This window comes from Onychostoma macrolepis, chromosome 08 (assembly GCF_012432095.1).
Source record: "Onychostoma macrolepis isolate SWU-2019 chromosome 08, ASM1243209v1, whole genome shotgun sequence".
In the NCBI taxonomy this organism is placed as follows: domain Eukaryota; kingdom Metazoa; phylum Chordata; class Actinopteri; order Cypriniformes; family Cyprinidae; genus Onychostoma; species Onychostoma macrolepis.
This window is the reverse complement of record NC_081162.1, coordinates 199,143-214,536: the sequence shown is the minus strand read 5'-3', so window position 1 is coordinate 214,536 and position 15,394 is coordinate 199,143. Positions and strand designations below refer to the sequence as shown.

General features: G+C 43.2%; 1 protein-coding gene across 2 annotated transcripts in view; it reads left to right on the top strand.

The window, feature by feature from the left end:
- Nucleotides 1-15,287, top strand: part of sult1st4 (sulfotransferase family 1, cytosolic sulfotransferase 4) — a 30,822-nt gene extending 15,535 nt beyond the window's left edge. Inside the window, exons 4-8 of one of the 2 annotated variants that reach the window (XM_058785078.1) lie at nt 3,776-3,882; nt 11,105-11,231; nt 11,382-11,479; nt 11,570-11,744; nt 12,421-15,287. In XM_058785078.1, coding sequence (XP_058641061.1) covers nt 3,776-3,882; nt 11,105-11,231; nt 11,382-11,479; nt 11,570-11,744; nt 12,421-12,434 — 521 coding nt within the window. In that variant the 3' untranslated portion in view covers nt 12,435-15,287. Of the gene's footprint in view, nt 1-3,775; nt 3,883-11,104; nt 11,232-11,381; nt 11,480-11,569; nt 11,745-11,834 lie in introns of both variants that reach the window. The other variant, XM_058785077.1, reaches the window with a different exon arrangement.
- Nucleotides 15,288-15,394: the final 107 nt, after the last annotated feature.

Below are 15,394 nucleotides of genomic sequence, written 5' to 3'. Positions count from 1 at the left end.
GCCGCACCTAATCAGATGTTGTGCCCAGTGCGGGCTTTGCGAGTTTACATCGACCACAGGGCCCAGTTTCGGCAATCCGAGCAGCTATTTGTATGCTTCGGAGGCAGCACTAAAGGGCAGCCGGTCTCCAAGCAACAGCTATCACATTGGGTGGTCGATAGGGCTGGGTATTGAGTTCGATACTTTTTAGGCACCAACCGAATATACACACAGAACTGTAAAGGTATTCACGGCAACCCGTCAGAATAAAAGTTCGGTTTAACTTGGATGACACTGCGGCAGAAATACATTACTATTGTTCAGCAGAATGTACATAATTTTACTACTAGGCTACTATTAAAATTATTAAAACTTTATTTTTTTTAAGTTCACACAACATTTCTTCCATCTTTTAACTTTAATAGTAAACCCCCTTTGTTTGCCAAAATAAATAAATAAACTTTGATTTTCAATAATTAAAAAATGAATGAAATTAATGTTTTATGCCTTCGTTTGACAACCAGAACACAAAATTTCTAAGGAAAAATAAAACATTTCATAAGGCTATTTTAAGAATAAATTTAAATAAACTAAGTTTTTATGCATTCAAATAATTAGACATACTACACCAGAATTTAATAACAATAAAATATATGGTGAAAGAAAATAAAACACCCTCTTATGAAAGTGGATAAAGATTTTCAATTTCTTGAAGTCTTTAACAACCTAGAATAAATTAATAGAAATGATGATCCTGTCTGAGCTATGTGTTTTAAAATGAACACGCACTAGTGTAAACATAACCTAACAGATGTGTAAACTGAAAACTATTTGAACTTTATTAAAATTATTAGCACTGATATATTGTGTTGGATATATTTTGTTTCTTTGTGCAGTGGCTCAGGAGATGAGGCTTTGAGTCTGTATAAATATCAACAAGCTGAAAAAATAAAACCAAAGTTTTTTTGAGATAATGTAATCATTTTAAAACTGATTTCATAAAATTGGTATCGAAAAAAGTATCGTTCAGGAACCGGTATCGAACTCAAGGTATCGGTATCGGTATCGATATTGAAAATTTTTAAACGATACCCAGCCCTAGTGGTCGAAGCTATTGCCTTGGCATATTCGAGCCGGGGAGTGGAGTGTCCTATTGGTGTCAAAGCCCATTCGACGAGGGCGGTTGCCTCCTTGTGGGCGTGGACTAAGGGCAGTTCGATCAAAGATATTTGTATGGCGGCTGGATGGTCTTCGCAGAATCGCCAGATTTTACAATTTGGACATGTGGTCATTAGCCTCACAGGTCCTGTCGGTGAGTACGACCCTTGGTTCTACCTGCAACCACTAGCGTTCGACTGTGCTGGTGGTTTTGACTAGGTCGTATAGAGGTATCAGGGGCGTGTCCATCGTCATATTAAGACTGTGGCGCCCCGGGTATAACCTGATTGGATCCCTAAGCGGAATCTACATTCAATCCTCTGGAGACATGTCACAGGGTCGTATATGATTGGTGGGGATTATTATTAGTGTTTGAAGAACTGTTCATGTTAGCTCCACCGAGGCTGAGCCTTCTTACTTCGCTGCTTCCACAGTGTTGTTCTATACAGTCCCCAAGGCGTTTACGCCATGTCGAGAGACCGCTCTCGAGTGGGAACATCTCCGGTTACTGTCGTAACCTCGGTTCCCTGAGAGACGGGAACGAGACATGGCGTAGGCCGCCATGTTCGCTGCTCAGGGGTGCGTTTCCCGAACAACGTTGTAACTCGCTGATTAACCACCATAGTACAATGCATTGTTTTGGAAACGAACTAGCTAGTTACAACTGTTTGCCGAACACAGTCGCATCTCCTTCTTTTGAACCACATTGGTTCAGCAACATAGGACCATTGTTAATGACGTCACACGCATGTGGTGGAGAAATAACTTATGCTATTTAACTGATTAGAGATCTCTAAGATGCTGCTGTATTGAACATGGCACCTACTGACTAATTTACAATTTTTTGTTCCCTGTCATTTTGCTTTATTTGATGTTTGATTCATCGCGAGTTCCCTCTTACGCCATACTCCGGGTTTCCCTTAGGCATTTATGCACATGCGCACTTTTCAAAAACGCCACTTACAAAAATACATAATTAAAATGCATTTTATATTTAGATAGAATGGAAGATACAGATAGTACTGCATGTTAGCTTGCTTGTTGTGCCCAAGAGTATATTTATTTAAGCCCATATATCTTGTTAACAAGAAACTATGCTTCTAACCACAGGTCGAGAGCTGCAGTTCCAACCACGTAAGTTTGTGACGCTGATTGCGGACGTTCATTTGAACTATGATTTCGGGAAACACCGAATCGTTGGACTATGCTGGTAACGACGGAACTTGCGACCATAGTTGGTTAACGATGCTTTTGGGAAACGCACCCCAGGTCGGCTGTGCTGTTGGTTCAGTCGGAAGATTCTGAGCTTATGCCGCCAAAACAGCGCATCATATAGCAGCGGGAGCACCGCCCCTGTTAGCCGTCTTGGCTGGCATTGGCCAGTGAGAGTTGCAACTTCACTGGTGTTGTGCAATAAGATTTCAGGTAGATTAGGAAGGAAGGGAGTGCCCAAGGCGTTTACGCCATGTCTCGTTCCCGTCTCTCAGGGAACCGAGGTTACGACAGTAACCGAAGACGTTTTGCATCACAGAAATATAGTAAAATAGAAATTGTAATAATATTTCACAATATTATTATTAATTTTTTTTTTTTTCTGTATTTTTGATCAAACAGGCTGAATCCAGGATTGATAACCATAAGAGACTTCTTTCAAAAACATTTAAAATAGTAATGTTTCCAAATTTTTTACTCTATAAGTAAAAATATGCAAAATTTTAAATTAAATGTTAAAATTAAATAAAAAGGTTAGGAATCATATTTGTTTCAAGTGCTTTTTATTGGGGGCAGGAGGCCTTCAACATGAATTTTGGCCTAGGCCCTCCTAATGTCTAGAACCGGCCCTGCTCAGGAGATTCAGGAGACACAAGACACTGAGGTGACACAGGGCTGGGCGTAGCCAGCGGAGACAAGAGAAACAGGGGCTAAAACTGTAACACAGAATATTAATTAGCTTGGAGGCCAGTGACAGATCACTCTCATTGGTGCGTTGTGGGCGGGACTCCATTCCATTCCATTGTGTTCCACTAAAACTCCCTTGGGGACGGGCGATGTTGCCAGCTCACACACCTGGTCTGGTCAGGCTCTGACAAAACACCCTTGAGGACCTTTCCTGGACAGCTTTGCCTCATGAAAGCCATGAAAGCTAGATCTAAACTATTTCCTTGTATGGTCCTCAAAGGAGAGGTCCATTCATTCCAGGCGAAGGAGCAGAACCACTGAATATTCATTATGGAGGTTTGGTCTTCTGTAAAGATGCTGTGTAGTACAATCCAAATAAAGTGCATGATGTGGAAATTGAACAAGGAGTTTTAATAAAAACGGGAAGCAGAGAAACACACTAAACTTAGATGTGATGATTATCTTAAGAAGTACTAAAGAATCATTTTTAGTATACTATGTACAAAATTAGTGCGTGAAAATAGAGCACTTTAAATACATTATGGAAGTGCACTTTTTTCTCCAAAACTAGTTCATGCTCAAAATCAAAAATTGCTATTTTATACAGATCATTACAAATTCTTTAAAACATTTAACCTAATCATCTACTCCTACTTTGTTGATTTATTATAAATTAGAAATAGTTTCAAGGCCTTCACTGGGTGACACTTCAAATTTTGAACAACATTCTAATTATCAGTTGCAGGAACAGAAATGGCAGATAATCTGACAACCTCCCCTCGTCTCATCAAAACTCATTTACCTGTTCAGCTAGTACCCAAGTCCTTCTGGGAGCAGAACTCAAGGGTAAAGTACTGGGGATTCTTTTGATTGTATGCAATGACTGCTAGATGATAATATGTAATTCAATCTGCAAATGTTTGACTGGAAATTAACTTCATAGTTTCATAATTTTTATTTTAAAGGTGAGCTTTTGGAACATTCTTTTCAATAAATGTGTAAGAACGATCAGTGAGAGGCTTTCTATCACAGGTTAATGTGCAAAGATGACTATAAGTAACTAATTTGTAAAAAAAAAAAAATAATTGTAAAAGTGTAAATACTGTGGCTGTCACGGAATCACCCACATCACCAGCTGAAGCAACCTCCTACACCCATTCACAATCACCAGAGTACTAATCACGCACACCTGCAACCACTTACCACCACCATTCATAAGCACACTCACCTCAGTCACTCGTCGGCTGGTCTCAAGGGTGCAAGCTCCTCAACGCTGGTTGATGCCTACCTGTCCGTCCCTCCTGCCTGGAACTCGTCTTCTCCTGTGGACTGAGCAAGTTGATGTTTTCATTAAGACTATTTAATCTGCTTCCAATATTTCCTTCATTGTCTCTCTTCTGTTGGAAGCCCTGCCTTGGTTCTCTTTAATAAACCCCTTTTGATATGCATCTACCTGTCTGCCTCCTTACCAGTGTGTGACAGAAGACCAGCCCCTTGAAAATAGTAACGAGCACGAAGGTTTACATGGATCCTGGGAGTACATCCTCATCTGAGCTCTTCGCCGATCTCGTTCACACTCTCCGGGAATCGCTCCTACCACCTCCCGTCACCGCCCCTCCGACAACCAGTCCCATGGCCCGACCTACAAGCTTCTCTGGGGAGGCGATCTCTTGCAAAGGGTTTTTGTTGCAATGTTCCCTCTACTTCGAATTACAGCCCCATCTATTCACGACGGAACGGGCGAAAGTGGCATTCATTATCTCTTTGCTGACGGGAAGAGCCTTGCAATGGGCGGAGGCCTTGTGGAACTCGCAGAGCCCGAGGATTGATTCACTGGAGAACTTCATCAAACATTTCCGAGAGGTATTCAGCCAGCTGACTACAGACGTCTCGGTACATGATGAGCTGTTCAAACTACGGCAAGCGGATCTGTCCATTCACGAGTACACGCTTCAGTTCCTCCCCTCGCCGCTAGCAGTGGCTGGAATGAGTCTGCCCTCCTCTCCGCCATTCGCAGAGGCTTGAACCCCGCCTTACGTCAGCAGAAGTCTATCTATGACGACTCCGTGGGACTGGAAAGCTTCCTCCAGAAGGCTGCGCGTGTCTCTGAACACCTAACCGCTTGCCATATTGAACCACTCGCTGCCGCTTTACCCAACCTCTCACCGCCCGAGCCCATGATCACGGATAACTATCTATCCACCCCAGAGCGATCCCGTCGACTCACCCAAGGGCTCTGCCTCTACTGTGGTTCTCCGGCGAACCAGATCCGCACCTGTCCTATTCGTCCACCACGCCCAGCGGTGAGTACCATCCAAATTGCTCCTGATGTGTCTCACATGTCTCACGTAGATGCTTTTCTCAGGTATCAAGACCAATCATTCCCAGTCAAAATCCTCATGGACTCAGGAGCTGCGGGAAATTTCATCTCCTCCCGCACTCTCACTGGATTCAAGATTCCCCGACGCATGAACGAAACCACCTACCAGATCACCACTGTCCATTGCCCGCTGGGCAAGGGGCTGGTGCGTCACCGGACGCCAGAGGTCATCCTCTGGATCGGGTGCTTCCATACGGAACAGATCTCTCTACTGGTGCTGGAGGAGGCAGTCGTGGATGTTATCCTGGGAACCCTGGCTTTCCAAGCATCAACCTACCATCGATTGGAGGTCTGGGGAGATTCTCAAGTGGAACATGGGGTGCGAGCAGGAATGCCTAAAGGACCTACCTGTCCCCAGCTCTAGCGGTACCAGCCTCTCACACTGTTCCACCACCGTCTAAAGCCCCGAGACCCACCAAGGATGCTGCCACTCACCTACCTCCACACCGGCCATGGGACTGCGCCGTGGACCTGCTGCCTGGGGCTAAACTACCCAAGGGACACATCTACCCACTGTTGATCCCGGAGAGAGCAGCCATGGAGGAGTACGTAAAGGAGGCCTTGAATCAGGGGTCCATCCACCTCACCCGCAGCGTCGAGCTTTTTCTTTGTGGCCAAAAAAGATGGAGGTCTGAGGCCCTGTATTGACTACTGTGCTCTCAACGACCAGACAGTAAAATTCGCCTATCCCCTTCCTCTGGTTCCAGCCGACCTGGAGGAGCTTCGCAGGGCCTGTATCTTCAGCAAACTGGATCTAAGGAGCGCCTATAATCTCATCCGCATCCGCAGGGGTGATGAATGGAAGACAGCCTTCGTAACGCCCACCGGGCACTACGAGTACCGGGTTATGCCGTATGGGCTATCCAACTCACCTTCTATCTTCCAGAACTTCATGAATGAGATTTTCAGAGACATGCTCAACCGGTTCGTCCTCATCTATATAGATGACATACTCCTATATTCACCCAACATAGAGGTACACCGTCGCCATGTCACCCGAGTGCTCCAACGCCTCCGTCAACAACACCTGTATTTAAAAGCCGAGAAATGTGAGTTTCACAAATCCACTATCCACTTCCTGGGCTACATCGTCACCCCTGCCGGAGTGCAAATGGACCAGAGGAAGGTGGAAGCGGTTCAGAATTGGCCTCAACCCACGACCATAAAGGAGATGCAGAGATTCCTGGGGTTCGCCAATTTCTATCGTCGATTTATTGCCCATAACAGCCAGCTAGCAGCGCCTCTTACCTCTCTCCTCCGGCAGAAGGCCAAATCTCTCCCTTGGACCCCAGAAGCTCATCGGGCCTTCGCTCAACTCAAGTCGGCCTTCTGCACAACCCCGGCTCTTTCACATCCAGACCCCAATCTCCGCTTCGTGGTCGAGGTGGATGCCTCGACCCTAGGAGTGGGCGCCGTCCTGTCCCAATGGAAAGGTGAACCCCCCGTGCTCCATCCATGCGCATACTTCTCCAGGAAACTGTCCCCGGCGGAGCAGAACTACGACGTGGGCAACCGGGAGTTGCTGGCCATCAAGCTCGCTCTGGAAGAGTGGCGGCATTGGTTGGAAGGTGCTCAACATCCCTTTGTCGTGATCACTGACCACAAAAATTTGCAATACCTCCAAGAGGCCAAACGTCTCAACCCCAGACAGGCCAGATGGGCTCTCTTCTTCACCCGGTTCCGTTTCCAGATCTCATACCGTCCGGGAGTAAGAATGTTAAGGCTGGCGTTCTCTCGCCTGCACCAACCTGACCCAGCTCCAGATGTACCAGAGCCCATCCTGCCACCTTCCATCTTCATGTCACCTATCCTGTAGGAACTCGACCGCCAAATCCAAGCCGCCACTCTCCACGAGCGTGCTCCGCCGGGAGGACCTGCGCCTTACCCTTCTGGACTCTGTCCACACCTCTCTGGGATCTGGACACCCAGGCAGCCACCGGACCTCTCGCTTCTCCAGAATCGTTATTGGTGGCCCAACATGGCCCGGGATGTCGGCCGTTATGTCAAGGGATGTTCGGTCTGTTCCATCACCGCCACACCTCGCCGCCTGCCTGAGGGTAAACCAGTCCCATTGCCTATTACTCGCCGGCCCTGGTCCCACCTGGGGGTAGATTTTGCCACCGACCTCCCTCCTTCAAACGGGTATACCACCATACTAGTCGTCGTTGACCGATTCTCCAAATCCTGCAAACTAATCCCATTGCGTGGATTACCCTCAGCCCTAGAAACGTCCGAAGCCATTTGATAATACCTAGAATATCAAAATCGACTGCGGGCGGCAGATCCTATTCCTATTTAGCACCCAAACTCTGGAACAATCTACCTAACACTGTTCGGGAGGCAGACACACTCTGTCAGTTTAAATCTAGATTAAAGACCCATCTCTTTAGCCTGGCTTACACATAACACCCTAATACGCTTCTATTATTCAAATCCGTTAAAGGATTGTTAGGCTGCATTAATTAGATCAACCGGAACCGGGAACACTCCCATAACACCCGCTGTACTCGTTACATCGTAAGTAGAATGACATACTCCTATATTCACCCAACATAGAGGTACACCGTCGCCATGTCACCCGAGTGCTCCAACGCCTCCGTCAACAACACCTGTATTTAAAAGCCGAGAAATGTGAGTTTCACAAATCCACTATCCACTTCCTGGGCTACATCGTCACCCCTGCCGGAGTGCAAATGGACCAGAGGAAGGTGGAAGCGGTTCAGAATTGGCCTCAACCCACGACCATAAAGGAGATGCAGAGATTCCTGGGGTTCGCCAATTTCTATCGTCGATTTATTGCCCATAACAGCCAGCTAGCAGCGCCTCTTACCTCTCTCCTCCGGCAGAAGGCCAAATCTCTCCCTTGGACCCCAGAAGCTCATCGGGCCTTCGCTCAACTCAAGTCGGCCTTCTGCACAACCCCGGCTCTTTCACATCCAGACCCCAATCTCCGCTTCGTGGTCGAGGTGGATGCCTCGACCCTAGGAGTGGGCGCCGTCCTGTCCCAATGGAAAGGTGAACCCCCCCGTGCTCCATCCATGCGCATACTTCTCCAGGAAACTGTCCCCGGAGGAGCAGAACTACGACGTGGGCAACCGGGAGTTGCTGGCCATCAAGCTCGCTCTGGAAGAGTGGCGGCATTGGTTGGAAGGTGCTCAACATCCCTTTGTCGTGATCACTGACCACAAAATTTGCAATACCTCCAAGAGGCCAAACGTCTCAACCCCAGACAGGCCAGATGGGCTCTCTTCTTCACCGGTTCCGTTTCCAGATCTCATACCGTCCGGGGAGTAAGAATGTTAAGGCTGACGTTCTCTCCCGCCTGCACCAACCTGACCCAGCTCCAGATGTACCAGAGCCCATCCTGCCACCTTCCATCTTCATGTCACCTATCCTGTAGGAACTCGACCGCCAAATCCAAGCCGCCACTCTCCACGAACGTGCTCCGCCGGGAGGACCTGCGCCTTACCCTTCTGGACTCTGTCCACACCTCTCTGGGATCTGGACACCCAGGCAGCCACCGGACCCTCTCGCTTCTCCAGAATCGTTATTGGTGGCCCAACATGGCCCGGGATGTCGGCCGTTATGTCAAGGGATGTTCGGTCTGTTCCATCACCGCCACACCTCGCCGCCTGCCTGAGGGTAAACCAGTCCCATTGCCTATTACTCGCCGGCCCTGGTCCCACCTGGGGGTAGATTTTGCCACCGACCTCCCTCCTTCAAACGGGTATACCACCATACTAGTCGTCGTTGACCGATTCTCCAAATCCTGCAAACTAATCCCATTGCGTGGATTACCCTCAGCCCTAGAAACGTCCGAAGCCATTTGATAATACCTAGAATATCAAAATCGACTGCGGGCGGCAGATCCTATTCCTATTTAGCACCCAAACTCTGGAACAATCTACCTAACACTGTTCGGGAGGCAGACACACTCTGTCAGTTTAAATCTAGATTAAAGACCCATCTCTTTAGCCTGGCTTACACATAACACCCTAATACGCTTCTATTATTCAAATCCGTTAAAGGATTGTTAGGCTGCATTAATTAGATCAACCGGAACCGGGAACACTCCCCATAACACCCGCTGTACTCGTTACATCGTAAGTAGAATGGCATCTACGCTAATATTTGTCTGTTTCTTTCCTATTCTGTTTCTCAGTCCGTATCCGGTCAGATGGTGGATCAGCACCAAGAGATGATGTCTACAGTCTTCAGCGGAGACCAGGACACCCAGATGACACCCAGAGACATATCCCCAGTGAAAACCTCGATTGAATACAATAAAACTAAAAAAAAAACAAAAAATATTATAAAATACCTAACTACATAATACTACTATTGTTAGAAATTGCAACAAAATTAAAATAGAAATATAAACTTTTGAACTGCGGGTTTCATCTGGTCAGAGGAGAACTGGCCCCCCGACTGAGCCTGGTTTCTCCCAAGATTTTTTTTTCTCCATTCTGTCACAGAGGGATTTTTGGTTCCTTGCCGCTGTTGCCTCTGGCTTGCTCAGTTGGGGACACTTAATTTCTAGCGATTATCGCCGATTTGATTGCACAGATAATATTTAAACTAAACTGAGCTAGACAATGACATCTCTGAATTCAATAATGAAATGCCTTTAATTGAAAATTGAGTGTTTAATCTTATCATTATACATTACTGACACTCTATCCACTAATTTGATACTGTTAAGTGCTTTGACACAATCTGTATTGTTAAAAGCGCTATATAAATAAGGGTGACTTGACTTGACATCCATCTCCAGCGGGCAGTACGGAGACACAAGACCAATGCAGACGCTCGCCGTTCCGCCAATCCCATCTATCAACCCGGGGAACGAGTCTGGTTATCCAGCCGGGATATTCGTCTCCGGCTGCCCTGCAAGAAGCTGAGTCCCCGGTACATAGGTCCTTTCCCGGTAGCAAGGCGCATCAACGATGTCACTTACCGGCTCCACTTGCCTGAGCGGTACCGGATCTCATCCACCTTTCACGTCTCCTTACTCAAACCTTTCACTAATCCTCTTCTCCCTCCATAATTCACGGAATCACCCGCATCACCAGCTGAAGCAACCTCCTACACCCGTTCACAATCACCAGAGTACTAATCACGCACCCCTGCAACCACTTACCACCACCATTCATAAGCACACTCACCTCAGTCACTCGTCGGCTGGTCTCAAGGTTGCAAGCTCCTCAACGCTGGTTGATGCCTACCTGTCTGTCCCTCCTGCCTGGAACTCGTCTTCTCCTCTATGTTTCCAGTATTTCCTTCATTGTCTCTCTTCTGTTGGAAGCCCTGCCTTGGTTCTCTTTAATAAACCCCTTTTGATATGCATCTACCTGTCTGCCTCCTTACCAGTGTGTGACAGTGGCTCTGTAGGTCTACCAAAATTTTGTTGAGTGTCAACATAGCTTTAACCAAATGGGGTACCTAAATACTATCTACCCTAAAGACTACCTTTTTAGTAGATGGGGGACATGTTTGGGAAACCTGTTTGGAAATAGTCATGTTTGGAGTTAAGTTTGGTCCTGATAGTAAAAATTAAACACTGCAGCTCTAATAAAAGTGAAGTACTCTGCTGAAGTTCTGAAATAAATGTAATGAAATTGTAACTCTCTGATTAAGACATAGCAAGTCCTGTATTATTATTAATATTTTTTCTTTCACTCATTCCAGATTGTGTATGTAGCACGTAATGCAAAAGACAATGCCGTTTCCTATTTTCATTTTGATCGAATGAACATGGTACAGCCTGAACCAGGGGACTGGAACCACTTCACAGAGAAGTTTATGAAAGGAAAAAGTAAGTTAAATAGCAGAAATAAACCATAATGATCAATCACAACTTGGGTGATATGATATACAGTATATATACTGTATATTCAACCCCTACATTATCAATAAAGTACTTTGTCATGGAGGCATTGTTTTAACATTAGCAATTTCTCATCAGATGTGTTTGGTCCTTGGTACGACCATGTCAGTGGATGGTGGGAGAAAAAACAGACATATTCTAACCTACTGTACTTGTTCTATGAGGATTTGGTTGAAGTAAGTTAAATTCATGAAGTAACAATCTTATAAAATATAAAATCAATGTTAAATGTGTCTAAAGTGTGTATTTTGCCTTGTCTTTTCCAGGACACTGGTCGTGAGGTGGAACGTTTGTGCTCTTTCTTGGGTTTGTCCACTTCAGCTGAAGAGAGGGAAAAAATAACAAAAGGGGTTCAGTTTGACGCCATGAAACAGAACAAGATGATCAACCATGTCACAATCCCTTTCATGGACTTCAAGATCTCACCCTTCATGCGAAAAGGTTAAACAACCTCTGAATTATCTCATTTAATCCTTCTGAGTTCTGTCCTTTCACTTGGTTTTAATCTTCTTTTTGTTTGTTTTCCAAAAGGTAAAGTTGGAGACTGGAAAGGTCACTTCACTGTGGCACAAAATGAACAGTTTGATGAGGTCTACAAACAGAAGATGAAGAATACCACTCTCAAGTTTCGCACTGAGATTTAATATTTAAGTTCTAGATCTTTTCAATTGTTAGTGATATTGATTATTAGAAATAGATTATAATAATTCAATAGACAATAATTCAGGCTAGGAATTTGACTCTATCCCAGGCCATCTCTGCTGCTGCCATCACTGCCAACATAACCCTCAACATAGAGTGATTGTGTTGATTTCTGCTACATGCTTTTAGAAAAGCATTGGAGCAGTATTAGGATATTATTATCTAGCCAAGAGAGTAATATCCTACTATGGTCTAGTTATGTTCTCACCAAACATTTGCTGAATGAGTGTTGGTCTTTATTGAGTTTTTATTGCTCATAATTAATTATAAATATTTACATAATTTATACAATTAAAATAATATTTATACAATTTAATTTTTCTTAACCCTGTTGATTAGACGAAAAAAGCCTGTTTTATTATTATTAATTATAATAATTATTTTATTCACTGAAATATGTTCATCCAAAATCCAGATACCTTTGGGTAAAATTGGGCACTCTGGAGGCCTCAAGGGGCAGAGTACGGGGACGGATGGCCTCCAGGGCGGATCCTGGGACTTGGGAGGCCATGGCGGAGCAGGAAGCTGTATAAGTTGTAATCTCACATTACTAGAACAGATATGAATTCTCTTCAGTTCCTCTTCCCAAATCTCCTTCGAGATACTGACTTTAATGTCATTTTCTGATGTCATGCTACTTTAAGTTGATCAGAAGACACTGCAAAACAAACCATGTCACCAAATGCTTGGCCATAGGTGGTTGACTTAAAGAGTTATACATACAATGATCTTGAGGTAAATCCTGAAATTCAGGTAAAGAATGTTTTTTTTGTTGTTGTTGTAATTTTTGTAAAGACGAGACTGGGAAAGGTCTTTTGCAAGTGGTAAAAAGTGGCAAATTTACCATCTGTATAAGAATCCTTTACAATGGTCAGCCCTTTGCATCTCCACAGTGAAAATACCTTATCTGACTGGCCAGACAGAAATTTATGATTGTCAGAAAAGTGGGCAGGTGCACTGAAGGACATGCAATATTCTTAGCAGTCCTCATTTGATTTAAAATTCGAATGGAGCTGAGCACAACAAAATTCTTGCACTTTCTTAAGGATGCAGAATTAGAAAAAAAAAAAAAAACAGCTGCAAGGGAACCATACTGATAGCTAACTAAGCTTCCAAGTACAGCCACTTAGGAGACATGCTAGTCCCATTATTTGCAACTTGATTGCTGCTCTGCCACAACATCATAGCCCTGGCATTAGCAGCTCAGTAATAATATAGAAAAACTGGTAGTGCTAGACCAGCCATGTCCTTAGGCTTTAGAAATTCTATGTGCTCTATATATTCCCTATTAAATAGCAAAATAACAGAATGTAGCTGTTTAAAAAAGAATGAAGCAAGTATATTGGCAGGTTCTGAAAAAGATAGACAAAACGAGGCAGAGAGACCATTTTATTTTTTTATTTAAATTTCTCTCCTTGAGGAATGACCTGCCCAACTCAATCCAAGCAGCTGAGTCCTTAGCCATCTTCAAGAATCGGCTAAAAACACATCTCTTCCATCTTTATTTGACCCTCTAATTCTAGCACTCTCTATTTCTAATTCTATTCTTAAAAAAAGAAAAGAAAAAAAAAACACGTGCACCTTTTAGACATGCACTCTGTTCATTTACTAACTGCTTGTTTTCTTTAAAAAATAAAAAAATAAAATAAAAAACCTAACACTAGCTTCTCTATTCTTTTTGTATTCTATCTATTTCTTTTCTTCTTATTTATTATACAATTAACAAAAGTGTACTGTGTTAAGCTAACTGAAACTTGTTATAGCACTTGCGTATCATTGCTCTTTTGTTGATTTTGATTGCTTCCATTTTCCTAATTTGTAAGTCGCATTGGATAAAAACGTCTGCTAAATGACTAAATGTAAATGTAAGAACTTGTCAATGGCTTCAGTGAAAATAAAATCCTCCGTGATTATGAACAATAATGAACTTACTGAGTATACAGTCCTCCACCTAAGGGCATGAATGCACTCTTCTCCTAGTTCACAGAATAGCCAGAGAAAGAGCCAAAAACCTCAAGTGATTTCATTAAAGGCAGCAAGGCATAGGAGGATCACATATACAGAAGTACAGAAGTAAATTGTCTGTGTATAAAAGTAGCCTGTACACAACTAAAATCTGGATGATTGCGAAGGGGGTTTATCAGGATGATTGCAAATGCAGTTTTAAAGCTAAATCAAATAACAATGGGCTTAAACAACAGCCCTTCCATGTACCATGTTGAAGAGGGAATAAAGCAGACCGATCTGAATGAATAAGTATTGCAAACTAGGAGAAGAATATAAAGCATTTTTATCAGTAGTTTAAATTTGTCACCAAAGCCAAATCGATCCAACATAGAAAACATGTTCAACCATTCGGTTCAATCAAAGGCCTTTTTTGGGATCTAACAAGAACATCTGCCTTGAGCCCATTGGGGCCTGTGGCTTTCCTGTTAGGGAAAGAATTAATTGCCTCTAAAATTTCACTGAGAGTGAACTGCTGCTCCAGCTCATCTCTGAGACAGTCATTGGTTTTGTAAAGTCCACAATATCAAGAAACTGCCTGCCTGTGATGTTCAACTCAGGACGATGTACTGTGTGTATATATATGTAATACACTCGATTCATTTCTCTTTCATGAGTTAATGCATAGGTTTACATAAAGCTGAACACATTCACAAACTTTATTTCAGAAAATTGGTTTTGAAATACTTGTCATCTTTTTGCTAATTATTTTAGATATGTTAATTTGTCTTTTGGGAAGTATTTGGATTTATCCATTAAAAGTTTATTTGTCACAAGACAAACAGAATTCTCTGTTATGACATCAGAAAAATAGGGTTAATATCTAATGACAAGGGGTGCGTTTCACAAGTTCTGTCATTATCAATAGTTCAACAGAACTAACGACCATAGTTAGCTAATGATGTTTTTGGGAAATGCACCCCAGAATGTTATATCAATTTGAGTATTTCAAAAATTCATTAAAAATACACAAAATGAAATTTCCTAAATCCAAGCTGGTTAGATGTGAGTCAGGATGAGAATATAGCCTATTGCAGGAACTTTAACAACACCTGTTTCTATGAAATAATAGAAAAAAATAAAATAAAATTATATGTATGTGTATAATCTAATTCACACTATTACATTCTATGTTTTAATGCTACACATATGAATCCTTGAATGATTTTTGTTGGTCATTGTCATACACTTTTATGAATGTCAAATGAATGTCTAGTATCAAATCAACTTTACAACAGTATAATATTGCATTAAAGTTTAACAATATCTAAAAAACAATGATGTGTTAATTTTGTTAATAATTTAAAAAATGTATAAGGTTTTTTTATATATATATATATATATATATCTAGGCCTATCGTTTGATTTCATTTGTTTATTGTTTG